The sequence below is a fragment of the Puntigrus tetrazona genome, chromosome 7, assembly GCF_018831695.1.
Source record: "Puntigrus tetrazona isolate hp1 chromosome 7, ASM1883169v1, whole genome shotgun sequence".
In the NCBI taxonomy this organism is placed as follows: Eukaryota; Metazoa; Chordata; class Actinopteri; order Cypriniformes; family Cyprinidae; genus Puntigrus; species Puntigrus tetrazona.
Window position 1 is genome coordinate 27,863,179 of NC_056705.1, and position 14,486 is coordinate 27,877,664.

Genomic DNA, 14,486 nt, shown 5'->3' on the forward strand with positions numbered 1-14,486 from the left:
ACCAGTGGGCCATTTCACTCAGTTGAGTTAAAAGACATATCTACCAGTGAGTCTTTTATTGATTAGTCATTTAAATCAATTACATGCATGAAAAACTTTGAACAAACTGTGTAAAATATTTTTATAAAGTGCAGCTTCGAATCCAATTTCTTAATTCACAATTTCGGACGACACCTGTTCACACAATTAAAGACGGCTCACCTAAAAATTACAATCCTGTCCTAATTTACTCACCCTCATGTCCTTCCAGACGTGATCGACTTCCTTTCTTCTTTGAAAAAATGTAATATTTTGAGAAACATTTCAGTGTTTCATCTCCCCGTGCAATAGTGGTCAACGGTCACCTAACATTCCTCAAAAGAAAGAAAGTCATGCAGCTTTGAAACACATCAGAGTGGGTAAAAGATGGCAGATTTTTTCCTTTTTGGCCAAACTTGTCACATTTTCCATCCCCTCTAACGGCACATTTGTTTTTGGATGATACAGATGATACAGACTCTCCTGGAAATGATCATAAAGTGTCCTCCTGTGGGATGTTTTCTCAGTTATCCAGTAATGCTTCCAGAAGCCGTGCGCTGTTTGTGATAGCTGTAGTGACCACTATGAATCTGCAACCTTTCAAATGGACAATTGGATATAAACCATATATTCAAATGGTTTTACGTAATAATCATCTATAAAAACACAAAATACATTCTAGCATATTTTACCTCTTTCCTTGCCAAGGAACCGGAGAGCGGAGATCTCAGAGTAAGTGCAGCCACCAAGAAACATCACCAGAACAATCCTTTGAGAATCAGTTTTGTTGCCCCCTGAAACAAAAACAGGACAAAAGAGGGGGAAATGTAGGCTTGATGGCAAAAAAAACCACTTCCCTCGGCTTACAAACAGCTTCATACGAACATATTCTTTGTTCAAACCTGTTACAGCAAAATCCTGTCCGTTGAGCATGCGTGTGACCTCCTCCAGACCTGTCCAACCATCTCTCTCCAACACCTGAGGACGGCACAGGCCACAAGCAAACACTTTCAAATGTTGTTTAGCAAGAACGAGACAAAATAAAGGCTGAGCAGCCAAACCCTTCCATGAAAGCTGACCTGTTCGATCAGTTTGCAGCTCAGAGGAATATAAGCGCCGCTAAAAACATAAGCCATGTCTCGAGGAACACGAAGATCATATTCCTCACCAGACTTCGGCACCTGCATGTGTAGATGATCATAAAGTAAATACCATCATTTTTACAGTATTTATGTTTCTTTAAAGAAAAAAAAGATGGTAGCACACCAGAGCTAGTCTTTTACTCAGAGCTCGAAAATTGCTCTTCTTTGCCAGTGAGGAAAAGGCATCTGTCAGCTTCCCTGAACGGAAACATAAGAAGCTCCCCAGTGCATGTATGCGTGCATTGTAGTCAACGTTTTAAAAACGAGAGTGATAGAGGAAGAGAGATTGCACTTTCTCACCTACAGTCTTGTCAGTGACAAGTTTCCCCACTTTACTCTCCATGACTGTCAGTGTTTCTCCAGCTTGCTGTTCTTCCAGCAAACCCAGCTGCCTCAGGTTTGCAAATGTCAGCAGGTGATCTATACCATAACTCTGAAAAAGAGGCAACACGTGGAATCACAGAGAAGGACATCATCGCAAAAACTTTCAGATCATAACATACCTGAAGGTACTGAGCTTTAAGAGATTTATAATCTTTGGACAAAAGACCTGCGGAAGAATTAAACGCATTATTGAACAGATGTTCTTAAAATAAACAGCTTAAGACGTGGAATCTATATAATAGGAACAAATTAGACTTGCCATTTTCTGTGATGGACAACAGGCAAAGGAGTCTAAGACTGTCAATCATTGACACCTGATGGACAAAGCATTATTATATTTCTAGTACGATCATACCAGTGTCGTACAGGAGGTAGCAGTGTTTGTTTTTTCATACCTGTCTGTTGATATGTTCTTCAATGTAGGCGATACATTCACGGATCTCGAAGCCTTCAAGTAATGCTAATATACGGGAAAGAAAGAAGAAAATATAGAAATGGGTGAGATTACAGTGTCGTAAGGTTTGCATGATACTCATCAAGACTTCTTACAATGTTCAGTCTTCAACAACTCCTGGAAATCTTGCTTGGTTTTCTTCTTCATCATGGATTCGCTTGCACCAATATCTAGTGGAAGAACAAAGCACGTTCTTTTATTTATTGTTAAGAAACTGTTTTTATTATTTCAAAGGCGTTTCTTACACTCATCGATTCTATATTCATTCAAAGGGTACAGTAAAAAAAATGCTAATATAAAATATTGTTACTATTTAAAATAACTGTGTTCAGTTTTATAAACTCTATCATTTAAATGCTGAATTTTCAGCAGCTATTCTTCCGGTATTCAGTGTCACTTGACCCTTTAGAAATCAAAATATGCTTTTTTAGTGAAAACCATGATTGTCAGGATTCTTGATCAACTGAAAGCACAAAAGAACAGGTTTTGATTTTGAATTGAAATCTCTTGTGACAATATACATATCACTGACACTCTTAATTAAATAAATGCAGACCACAACCTTTCAAACCATAGTGTACACACTACTTACGAAGGCTGAGAAGCCGATGTTCCTGTTTCAGTCCTTTCAGCTCATCTGCAACAAATGCCTTCATCTGCTGGATGTCCATCCCACGCCGTTTCTGTCACCAATTCACAAATTCGTCTTACTGTCGCGCGAAGAATATGCTAAAATGCATCCCAATGCGCTACGAAACACCATCCGTAGCAAGAACTTACATCGTACGCTGTTTGAAGATTCTTGGCCTTCTGACTTAAAAAGCCAAACACATTGGAGAAATGCTCGTTCCTTATTTCGTCGAACACCTGGTGAATTAAAGAAGCGGCAGAGTCATTTTAAAATAGTACTGACTAACCACTGTTAACGTAATAACAGGTCTATGCAGCTCTTACTTTGTCTTGAGAGTTAAGCATCACTTTGATGCTCTTGTCAGAGGAAGTGACATCAGGCCCAAACTCCACACTGCCTAGAAACAATATTTAAATGACGGTCTTAAACATGTCATAATTAACCTGTTACACAGATAGACATAAACATGCTTTAAACAGTTATGACACAAAGATTCTGTAATATAAAATGGCTTACTTACCACATTTTATTCTGAAAATATCATCTACCAGTCCCTCATAAACAACTTGAGAGCAGAGTGGAGTAACGAAGTCCACATCTAAAATATCAAAACACAAATTACGCAAGCTGTTATTACAGCGGAAAAGAGAGTTTTCCAAAAACTGTCTAAAAGTAAAATTAAATCACTGACCTCTGTCAATAAGAAATACTTTTGCAAATTCAGGCTGTCTTGTTCTCTGTTCCCCTTCCTCCATTAGCTCCCTCCAGGATTCATACACCATCTACACACACAGACACACAGTGCCACATGAAAGACCGCATTCATTCTCATCTACCAGATCCTCACAGATCCTCACCTTGGCACATCGACCGATCCCATACACCTTTGAGAAGGAACCATAGACAGACTGTAAAAGATGTAGCGCACTTCCTGCTGTGGTCACCCAGCGCTGGTCTCCCTCCTGATGAATCATATAACAATTACTTATATATCCATCCACATTAAAACAAAACACACACACACATACCTAGTCATACCTAGCTCCAATTCAGTGTGATTTTAAAGAAAAAATAATCATAATGATTTATTATTTTAATAAATGAATAATTAATCGACAGTCAGTCATTTGTTATGGTAAAAATACATTAAGAGAAATCAGATTAATGTCGTTCTTTTCAAATTTCTACTCACACTGAAAAATATGATCACAGTTTTCAAAAAAATATTAAGCAGCAATATTAAAAATAATATATTAAACACCAAAATTCACAATATTAGAATGACCTCTGAAGATGTTATGTGACATTCCTTCTTGATAACAGGAACACATATTAAAAATCTTACTAAAACCAAACATGCCAAATTAAAAACATTTTTCATCACTATAAAGCACCCTAGCATCCGAATCAGCGTTACCAGGAAGTTATCTCTGAAGAATTCAGGCAGCTCTAAACTCAGGATGTCGTCATCCAGAGGAAGAATGTAGAAATTCCACTCATCGATTGTAACGTCTAAAAAAAAAAACATGGTAGTTATTGTCAGATTTAGGGGTCCCAGGAACCAAGGATTGAAACATTAACACGCTTAACCTACCTCCATAGACTCCCTGCTCTTCCAAAACTGTCTCACATGCATAAAACTGTAAAGAAGGCCAGAAATCAAAATCACAAAATAAAAAAATGCTGCATATTTTAACAATTTCCAGACCACTGATTACCTTTTGGGGGGTAAATATGATCTTATATCTTCTGAATCGTCCAGCGACTTTGTCTGAATTAACCAAATCTGTAAATATCGTTAAGACAAAAACTAATTAAATTACACTTACACTTCCTAGATTATAAATCACTACGTAAAAGCAAACGATGTCAACCTGAAATCCACTTCACAGTTTGTATTCTGGGACGTATCAGGAAGCACAGCCTGCCAAAAAGAGAGAATCTGTAGCCTACTTTTTACAGAGGTATTAAGAGTTGTTGATTGATAAAAACCATTTTACTTACTGGTCTGAACTGCTGACAATTGGCTTGAGCTCAACTTTGTACAGTTTGTCTACTTCATGTTGCTAAAGGTGAAATCAGGTGCAGAGTCATTAGGATGGGAATGCATTTCTGTATATTAATAACATTTCAAGATTATGTAAAATATGTCACTCATTTAGAAAGACAGAAACACTTTCTCCTAAAGTGGATTACGTGATTTCGTACCTTCAAGATTGTGACATTTGCTATTCGGTCAAGAGGGCTCATCAAATCCGCATCAATAAATAAATCCTTCTTCCCTGGCAACTGCACAACATACATGTTGACATTCACAATACTAATTCACAACGCAAAAGTGATTTTCTGTGGCTGGCTGTGTCACCTGTTCCAGCAGGAAGATGAGCTGGTCTCTGGCCAGTCTTTTGAGCAGGGAGAAATCAGGCAGCCCTGGAGCATCTCTCCTCTCTGTGTGAGCCATGTGGAGAGATCCTACCGCTGTTTTATACACCTAGAAAACATTACTGACACTCAGATGTGCGGAGGCTGCATTTGCAGAACGACACGTTTCACTCGATTCCTGCAGCTTCCGTCTGAATTTTGCCCGTGTCATTAAAGCTGCTTTTCCTTCAGCAGCTCTTCAATTTTCACGGTTTATTAACATATCGTAACGTCCAATTACACACCCCAAGTTAGCAACAAAAAAATAACATAACTGTAGTTATGGGAATTAATTTAATCAGCACGTATACAAAAAAACTATGAATTCGTATCATACCTCGTCCACCTTTTTCCGGAAGTCTGTCTGACAGATTCATTTCCACAAATCGGTTCTTTTGAACGGCAAAACAATTCAGTGGTTCATTTGTTTCTACCGTTGTTTCGGTACCAATGTGACATCAAAAGTTTTAAAACGTACGGACATATCTCCATTCACTACGTTTTTCGATTACTGTTTATTGTCATTTAATACAACCCCTTCAGTTCGTTGCCGCCATAATTCATCGCGAAAAGGTAGTCGTTTGCAACAACAACAATCATACTTACTCCTCGCTTCTTGCACGTTTAATATAAGCATATTTAATTGTTCCATACGCTTGTCCATAAAAAGGTATAACAACACGTAAACCTTTGTGTCCATTGGCGTTTCTGATATTCATTTCAACCCGTGAATTGATTCACTGAAAAGATCCGATTCGATTCTTTCACGAATCGCCACGCTTGTTTCACTACGGACAAATTTGACTAACGGACACAAACGTACAGGCTATACAGTGTGTACGGTTTTAATGTATGGTTGATTTACGTGTTTAACATATTAGTTATATTAACGCAATCAGTCCGAACTATTTACAAGAGTATAACCAGACATTGTCTTACTCTGATCTGGCGCACTGAAGCAGCTATGAGCTCCCCGTCGACTGCAGCGCTGCTGGAAGCGGTCAACTTCGCTGCGGAGAAACATCGAAATCAGCGCCGGAAAGATCCCGAGGCCACACCGTACATCAACCACCCGATAGGTACTGTACCGGAGCACTTCACTACAAACACGAAGCGTGTATAGTCCCGCGGACCCCAGATAAATACAACTGCTTTCCTTGTCCCGCAGGGGTGGCGAGGATTTTAAGTCACGAGGGCGGAATCACAGATCTTGAAGTTTTACAAGTGAGTCATGTCCGTGCGTTACTTTTTACTCACTTTGCGCACTGTCTAAAAAAAAGTGTGTGCTCTTTTTTTGACGCAGGCTGCATTGCTTCACGACACGGTGGAGGACACCGACACGACCCTCGAGGAGCTGGAGTCTGTGTTCGGACCGACCGTGGCCAGAATCGTGCAGGAGGTGACGGACGACAGGTCTTTACCGAAAGAGGAGAGGAAACGGCTGCAAGTGGAGCACGCGCCGCACCGCAGCCACCAGGCCAAGCTGGTGAAGCTAGCCGATAAGCTGTATAATCTGCGGGACTTGAACCGGTGCACTCCCACGGGTGAGGCGTCGAAACGGCTGCGCCGGGGCTCACTTGTTACCGAGCTGCTCGTGTGAGACCGCTGTCTTGTTTCTCTGTCGGCAGGCTGGACGGCAGAGAGGGTGAGGGAGTACTTCGTGTGGGCGTCTCTGGTGGTAAAAGGCCTGCGGGGCACCAGTGCAGCGCTCGAGGAGAAACTGCAGCAGCTCTTTCTGGAGAGAGGAGTGGAGTTATGATCATTTCATAAGCCGTTGTTTGAAATGATGGTGCTTTCTTTGGTAACTGGTCATCACGGGAAGTTCTTTCATCTCCCTGTAGATGCTGTAAACCCCTTTGGACTTTCTTTCCAACATTTCCTTTTGTGTTCCAGTTAATAAATTAAAATGAATAAATAAAAAGAGGTGAATGACAATTTAATTTTTGTTTTTACCGTCCGCTTTATTATTATTTTTTTAATGAAATATTATTTAATGGCACGAAGTGTATAAGTCTTGCACTGATGGGAAATTAAAGTTTTGTTGAATGTGACAAATGTTGTTGTGCATTAATATTCTTCAATGGATTAATATGAATGATAAGATATAACGAATAATGCTTTATTACTTAGATATGTCGTGTTGTAACCATAGGTTAGCTTACAGTAATGCTATTACGGGTCTTGATGCTGTAACTGTGGGGAATAAATCGGCTATTAAAAGTAAAACGATGATCCCGAGATCAAACTGCTGCAAGGAGATTTGAGCGAGAATGGGAAATGAAATTACGATTTTAGAAAGCTTTGAGAAAACACGTTGTTTTTAATAATAGCAATGATTTTATAATATACGACTCCGCTGACAACTTACCACCGATAGGGAAGGACAGGACAAAATAATTTGTTGAATTATAAAAGTGTAATTATAGGAACTACTTAAAAGGACGGTGTTTCCGGGGACGAATTTTGGTGCGGTTGCCTTTTGGCGTGCAGTTTCCGGGACGTCCATGTTAGTGGATGAAGAACAGTAAACAGGATTTGTACGGATACTTTCAGCGATTGTGTTGTTTTCTGGCGTAAAGGGACCCGCGTGAACTGTCCAAAATGTCAGGACCAAACGCATTAAATGCCAAGCAGCCGCCGATTCAGTCGACGGCAGGAGCTGTGCCGATCCGCAACGAAAAAGGTATTTGTTTTTTCGAAACACAGTTAGCTTTGACCATTAGCATGTGTTGATACCGCGATTCGTGAGAGAGTGCATTATTATACCATAATGAAACCCTGAAATTCTTGATCTTGAAACAAAACTAACTCCCTTTAGTTAAACGATTTTTTATGCTGATTTTGTCTCGGGATTCTGCTACAGTTTTAGCGGTGGTAACATGTTAATACGGGTATTTATTTATTTATTTTAAATGTTTGCTTATTTTGTTAACGCATCTACAAGGTACCCACAATCTAGTAGTCTTTTAACATGAAGAAAAAACAAGTAACAAGAATTTTGCCATTTATTACATAACTTTACACACGACTACGTTTAATTTCAGTCATCTCTCTTTTAAGGGGTTTTTACTCGGAAAAGTCTTAATAACATTGTGCTGCATTATTGTAGTTGTTATTTCTAATGGGTTAGTATGAATAATAAACATATAAAGAAACCCTCTTTACCAGGATTTATTTATACTGTAGTAACTGTACGGTAACTAGTTCTCACGCAGTTATTGTTTGTACTGTAAAACTGCACATGACTTCAAGACCTGGTACATTTCAGGAGTAAAAACATTATCAAATGACAAAAAAGCTTCTGACATGCTTGAGGAAAACCTAATTTAATTTGAGCAATGCACCGCATAATTGCTTGTAGTAACAGCTAATAAACTATCAATGTTTTTCTTTAACCACAGGTGAAATTTCTATGGAGAAGGTGAAGGTGAAGAGATATGTGTCAGGTAAGCGTCCAGACTATGCCCCAATGGAGTCCTCGGATGAAGAAGAGGAGGACTTCCAGTTTGTTAAGAAGGGCAAAGAGGCTGAACCAGAGATGGAAATTGAAGAGGAGGAAAAATCTGATCCTCGTCTTCGACGTCTCATGAATCGAGTGACCGAAGATGTTGAAGAAAGGTAAAGGCTGTACATTTTCGCAAATGTATTACTTTTGCACAAGAGATGGGGTGGTGCTAATGTGAAATGCGATATGCGTCTTTCACAGGCTTGCGAGACACAGGCAGATAGCAGAGCCAGAGCTGATTGCTCAAAGCAGCGAGGACTCTGATGAAGGAACGTGGCACCCTGAGCGAGAGGAGAGCAGCGAAGATGAAGAGGAGGAGGAAGTCGATGATGAAGTGGGTCCCCTCGACAACGCATTCAGGAAAAGCAAAGACTTGTATATGTATTAAACGAGTTCACAGATAAGTGGTTTTCTGTACAGGAAATCGAGAGGAGGAGAGCAATGATGCGTCAACGTGCACAAGAGAGGAAGAACGAGGACATGGAGATCATGGAGGTGGAGGAGGAGGGGAAGTCTGGGGATGACTCCGAATCAGAGTCCGAGTACGAGGAATACACAGACAGCGAGGATGAAACTGAGCCTCGGTTAAAACCCGTCTTTATCCGCAAGTGAGTTTCTTAAACGTGGATCAGCCGAAGTTCAAGATGTTCCAAATCTGTGTGAATTTTTTTCTTTTTCGTTTGCTAAACACAAAATTAATTTGAAGGATGTCGATGGCTGACAAAGCAGTGGTTGGTAGCTACTGACCTGCATCTGTTTTTTTTTAATAATTTCTCATCCTTTTGACTTCCCAGGAAGGACAGAGTGACGGTTGCAGAACGAGAAGCTGAGGAGCAGAAACAGAAAGAGCTGGAAATCGAGGCTAAAAAGCAGGCTGAGGAGAGACGGCGCTACACACTGAAGATCGTGGAGGAGGAGGCCAAGAAGGAGTTTGAGGAGAACAAACGTACTCTGGCTGCTCTTGATGCTTTGGACACTGATGGAGAGAATGAGGAGGAGGAGTATGAGGCCTGGAAAGTGAGGGAACTGAAGCGTATTAAGAGAGACCGAGAAGACAGAGAAGCGTGAGTACTTGGCACTTGGGATTACGATTAGTGTAACTAACATGAAACAAAACCGTTTTTGTAAAAATGCCTTTTTCTTAAACTACAGAATCGAGAAAGAGAAAGCGGATATCGAGAGGTTTCGCACTCTTACCGAGGAAGAACGCAGAGCTGAACTGCGGACAAATGGAAAAATGGTCACCAACAAAGCCACGAAGGGCAAATACAAGTTTCTGCAGAAGTACTATCACAGAGGAGCTTTCTTCATGGTGAGTAACGAGCAGAGGAGCTTTACCTGATCACAATCTGATTCGGGTGTAACAAACAAGTTTTCTTTTCTGCAGGATGAAGAGCAAGATATCTTCAGGAGAGACTTCAGTGCTCCAACTCTCGAGGACCATTTCAACAAAACAATCTTACCTAAAGTCATGCAGGTCAGTGCCATCTCTTTGAACTCATCTTATTGGTTTCGCCATCAACGCCATTTTCTAGCTGAGTTGTCGGGGTGGGCTTTACGAATGTGGAAGCTGAATAAATAAGTGTCCTGATGTGTGGTTTTAAGATAGAGAGACGATTATCTGAATATCTGGAATATGAGGGTGCTAAAAAATAATCTAAAAGTGTCCAAATGTTACATTGTGAGATTTACAGTAAAAAAAAATAAAAAAAATTTCTTCATGGAACATGATCTTTTACTTAATATCCTGATGATTTTTGGCATAAAAAAGCTATTTGTATTTGACAATATATTTTTGGCTATTGCTACAAATATACTTGCTGCTGAAGGTCCAGGGTCATGATACGAGTCATTTTATTTCACTGTATCAATATATACCACAATATAGGTCCTTTCAAATCTACTATAGTACAAAAAAAACAACATTAGAGGAAAAAGAAATGCTACATATGCTGTATAAAGCAAATGTATGAAATATTCTTTGTTGTTCTAAAAATGATATATTCAATTCTCTTTTGTTGTTTTATTAACATAAATGACAGACAGCAAGAATATTAGACTTCTGGCACTTCAAGAGCTGCCTGGATCCAATATACCGTTACACTTTTTCTTTCTCAGCCGTTTCCTTTCACCGGCAAAGATGGGCTTTATTTAATAAAGTGTGTTTATTAAACATTCAAGACTTGTAAAGCAGCAAATATATTCAGTAGTCTTGCGCTCTGTGAGGTCAGTCTTCACCCCACAGAGCTATAAAGCTGGTTATTTTGTTAGAGGTGTTGGGTTTGTTTCTCAAAGCTAAAAGCGTTAAACAATCACATATTGGAACATTTTGCCATTTGAGACTAAAATGAAGACAAATAAATCTTAACCACAGATCCTTTCTCTTGTATGAAGAAAATCTGCATGTAACAGATCATCTAAAAAGAATAATATAGGAGGGATGCACGATTCTATATATGGGTTGTTGATTTGGATAATTTTTCTTTTTAATGGCAATTAATTAAAATGGTGTCAAATGTTTAAATACTTTGGGGGAAACGTTCTTAATTCACGGCCATGATTGAGAGCAAACTTACTTTTACCTTTTGGGTGTATAATTACAGTAGTGTAGCGTTTAACACTGTAGTTTAACACTAACAACTAATTATTTAATCTGCTCTTTAGGTCAAAAACTTTGGACGTTCTGGACGTACAAAATACACACATCTGGTGGATCAGGACACGACTTCATTCGATTCTGCCTGGGCTCAGGAGAGCGCTCAGAACAGCAAGTTCTTCAAACAGAAGGCAGGGGGCGTGAGAGACGTGTTCGATCGGCCAACAGTCCACAAGAGGAAGACATGATCTTATTTATGGAAGAACAGCAAATTCAGCTCAAACTAGGACACTTTTAAACTTCTTTTCCCTCCATCGTCTTTGCTTTTACGAATGTCTTTTGCTAGTGTTAAAGAAACCTCATAACAAACACAAAATCTTTATTGCATTTGAGTTGTATACATCTACACAACGTTTCATTACGTGTACAGAATCCTAAAGTTAGTTCCACTGTTTATAATGGGGGAAAAAAAAGTGTACTTTTTTTTTTTGGTAATAAATTACAATGACACTGATCGCATTGGTTCTTCTGGAATGCATTATTAAAAAGGGGGTCAGAGCTTCTAATAAATGTAAAGAGGTAAGCTGTGCTGGTAAAGACCGTTTAAAAAGGTTTTTATTACAGAATAAGTACAGTGTGAAAAGGAAAGGTCATCACAGGCAGGAAAAAGGCAATCCAATGTGTCCATACATCTCAAAACGGTCCGCTCCACTCAGTTGGTCAGTGCAATCAACGCCTCCACCACATTGCCCATGTGTTCTCTCAGACTGCGCTCCGCCACCGCTCGTGAAATCTCCATCTCGCCCATCTGTCAGGAAACAATCAGCATAATCATTGAGATGTCAAAAAAAGAAACATTTATGAGTCTAGCATGAAAATACACTTTTGTACACTTACAATTAGCTCCACATCTTCCTTCTTTATTGTTACTTTGGCTAGTTCTTTTTCTCTGTGGGAGTGATAGATGATCATTTATTAGCCATAGATGTACAGCTGATGATGGTAATCAAATGTCAATGTTTTTTGTTTTTACCTTTCCTGTTTTGCTTTTTGTTCTCTGGATCTTCTGTCTCCAATCACGGACATGGCCTTCAAAGACACACGATTTTTAAGATATAAAAATTCAAGTAACAGCATGCATAGCAAAACATACTCTGAAATGATAGCATTCACGGGCAAATACACTGCTCACAAAAATAAAGGGAACTCCTAAACAATGTAAGTCCAAGTCAATCACACTTCTGTGAAATCAAACTACCCCCTTAGGAAGCAACACTGACCATTTCACACGGTATTGCGCAAATAAAATAGCTTTCTGGCTGATGTTTTGCTCACTTTTGAATGCTGGCGGTGCTTTCACTCTAGGGGTAGCATGAGATGGGAGTCTACAACCCACACAAGTGGCTCAGGTAGTGCAGCTCATCCAGGATGGCAAGCTGTGGCAAGAAGGTTTGCTGTGTCTGTCAGCGTAGTGTCCAGAGCATGGAGGTGCTACCAGAGAAAACAAAGATTGGCAAATCGCCACTGACACCCCGCGCTCTTCACAGACGAAAGCAGGTTCACGCTGAGCACACGCGACAGACATGACAGAGTCTGGAGATGCCGTAGAGAATGTTCTGCTGCCTGCAACATCCTCCAGCATGAAAGGTTTGGCGGTGGGTCAGTAACGGTGTAGGTTGGCATTTCTCTGGAGGGTCGCTCAGCCCTCCATGTGCTCGCCAGGGTTAGCCTGACTGCCATTAGGTACTGAGATGAGTTCCTCAGACCCCTTTCGAGACTATATGCCGGTGCAGTTGGTCTTGGGTTCCTCCTAATGCAAGAGCCCATGTGGCTGGAGTGTGTCATTGATGCTGTGGACCGGCCCACCCGTTCCCCAGACCTGAATCCAGTTCATTCTGACTTGTTTTAAGGACATCGCATCAAAGCTGGATCAGATTCAGACCTCCATGGGTTAATAAATTTGATTTCCATTGGTAACTTTTGTGTGATTTTGTTGTCAGAACGTTCAACTATGTAAAGAACAAAGTATTTACCAGGAATATTTCACTCATTCAAATCTAGGATGTGTTATTTTTGTGTACCTTTTACTTTTTTGAGCAGTGTATTTTCTCCTATAAGGGTTTTTTGTGGAGACGTAAATGAACATTGTGCGCTTAACCATCCTAGCTAACTACCCAAGCCGGCGGATCAGCCACTGCTTAAACATTACACTATTAAAACATTACGTGGCGTTAATACTGTGCTTCTTAGGGACGCTCCACAGTTATTTTAGCGCTAACGTGAAGATACCTTCCACTCGTTCCTGCCGCACATGGTTACTCAGCGTTAGCCCGGCTAGCTTCATTCGCTTCTGGTAACGTTACGCACTCTAACTCACCGTTTCCAAATTCGAGCTGGATATTTCTTTTTCCTCCGCATAGTCGGTAACCCTTTCCAAATCAGCAGCTCCACTGTCATGTTTTCGGGGCTTTTCTGTTGGTTTTCCCGTGCAGTTCTCCTCAGCCTCCAGGTCCAGATCCACATCTCCCTCGGCCGCCATGTTTGCTTCTTCACGCAGCCGGAACTCAAAACAGTGACGAAAACACCCGGACTGAGATTCACGTAACACACCACATGGGTCACATGTTCAGAAACTAAGCTAAAACAAATAAACATAAACATATAAACAACACAAACTTTTAAGGTATAACATTTTTAGATACAAAGCTAATGCTTCCTCATTTTTAGATGTTATACCACCAAATCTAAAATATTACTCCATATTAAAAGATGGATAAGGTGACCTTGAATATCATTCTCATTACTTTCGTATTTTAAAGTGTCAAGTAGTTTTTTGGGGTTTTTTGTCAGTGTAGGTGACTAAACCAGTGACAGACAAAGCAGAATTTCGGTAAAATAGATCCATCTGAAAGGTACAATTATTATATGTCTTGAATATTTAATTGTCCATATATTAATTGGACATTAACAGAAAAAAAATCTGACGGTTGATATTCAGATATAAAATCAGTATGGCATAAATAGCAAAATAGCATGTCAGAAATGAGATGTTCTGCCCTCTATGATCAAGACAACAAATTAAGGCAAATTTTAGGCAAACAGATGTTGTTTATGGGTTCAGAAAGGCTCTATCTCTAATCAAAAGCTTTCTCGTAACTATTTTTATCCTTTAATAGGTTTACCGCTGACAAACACTACTACACTTAATCTGTTACTATGTGCCTTTCTCTTCCACGATGGGTTTTCTACCTCCTCAACTTATAATCAGCTTAACAAAAAAGGAAGCCCTTTCAGAGCACACCTGAAGAGCAGCACCTGCTCTTCTCACCAGAATA

At 39.9% G+C, this 14,486-nt stretch overlaps 4 protein-coding genes across 6 annotated transcripts; 2 read left to right on the forward strand and 2 right to left on the reverse strand.

Annotated features, from left to right (window-relative positions):
• Positions 1-39: 39 nt before the first annotated feature.
• On the reverse strand, positions 40-6,120 carry vps33b (VPS33B late endosome and lysosome associated). Of its 3 annotated transcripts, none has more exons than XM_043245007.1 (24): positions 5,990-6,120; positions 4,995-5,120; positions 4,838-4,918; positions 4,634-4,695; positions 4,504-4,553; positions 4,348-4,415; positions 4,224-4,269; positions 4,047-4,141; positions 3,487-3,591; positions 3,321-3,411; positions 3,150-3,227; positions 2,953-3,026; positions 2,779-2,865; positions 2,591-2,681; positions 2,094-2,168; positions 1,940-2,004; positions 1,804-1,858; positions 1,664-1,710; positions 1,461-1,593; positions 1,285-1,358; positions 1,098-1,199; positions 921-996; positions 711-812; positions 40-615 (listed from the first exon to the last, which is right to left on the reverse strand). In XM_043245007.1, exons 2-24 carry the CDS (start codon positions 5,088-5,090, stop codon positions 542-544), a joined length of 1,827 nt encoding a protein of 608 aa, XP_043100942.1. In that variant the 5' UTR covers positions 5,091-5,120; positions 5,990-6,120; the 3' UTR covers positions 40-541. The 3 variants fall into 3 exon arrangements, with proteins under 3 accessions (XP_043100942.1, XP_043100941.1, XP_043100940.1); XM_043245006.1 differs by lacking the exon at positions 5,990-6,120 and adding an exon at positions 5,657-5,766; XM_043245005.1 differs by lacking the exon at positions 5,990-6,120 and adding an exon at positions 5,388-5,540.
• hddc3 (HD domain containing 3) lies at positions 5,995-7,101 on the forward strand. Its single transcript, XM_043245017.1, has 4 exons — positions 5,995-6,129; positions 6,219-6,274; positions 6,354-6,594; positions 6,679-7,101. The coding sequence occupies exons 1-4, from the start codon at positions 6,015-6,017 to the stop codon at positions 6,807-6,809; spliced, it is 543 nt and encodes a 180-aa protein (XP_043100952.1). The 5' UTR covers positions 5,995-6,014; the 3' UTR covers positions 6,810-7,101.
• A 426-nt stretch (positions 7,102-7,527) lies between these two features.
• On the forward strand, positions 7,528-11,665 carry mfap1 (microfibril associated protein 1). Its single transcript, XM_043245410.1, has 8 exons — positions 7,528-7,733; positions 8,452-8,668; positions 8,757-8,889; positions 8,976-9,163; positions 9,350-9,619; positions 9,708-9,867; positions 9,943-10,032; positions 11,220-11,665. The coding sequence occupies exons 1-8, from the start codon at positions 7,652-7,654 to the stop codon at positions 11,397-11,399; spliced, it is 1,320 nt and encodes a 439-aa protein (XP_043101345.1). The 5' UTR covers positions 7,528-7,651; the 3' UTR covers positions 11,400-11,665.
• Positions 11,666-11,748: 83 nt separating this feature from the next.
• On the reverse strand, positions 11,749-13,722 carry hypk (huntingtin interacting protein K). The gene is made up of 4 exons (XM_043245411.1): positions 13,529-13,722; positions 12,185-12,240; positions 12,049-12,100; positions 11,749-11,959 (listed from the first exon to the last, which is right to left on the reverse strand). The coding sequence occupies exons 1-4, from the start codon at positions 13,688-13,690 to the stop codon at positions 11,864-11,866; spliced, it is 366 nt and encodes a 121-aa protein (XP_043101346.1). The 5' UTR covers positions 13,691-13,722; the 3' UTR covers positions 11,749-11,863.
• Positions 13,723-14,486: the final 764 nt, after the last annotated feature.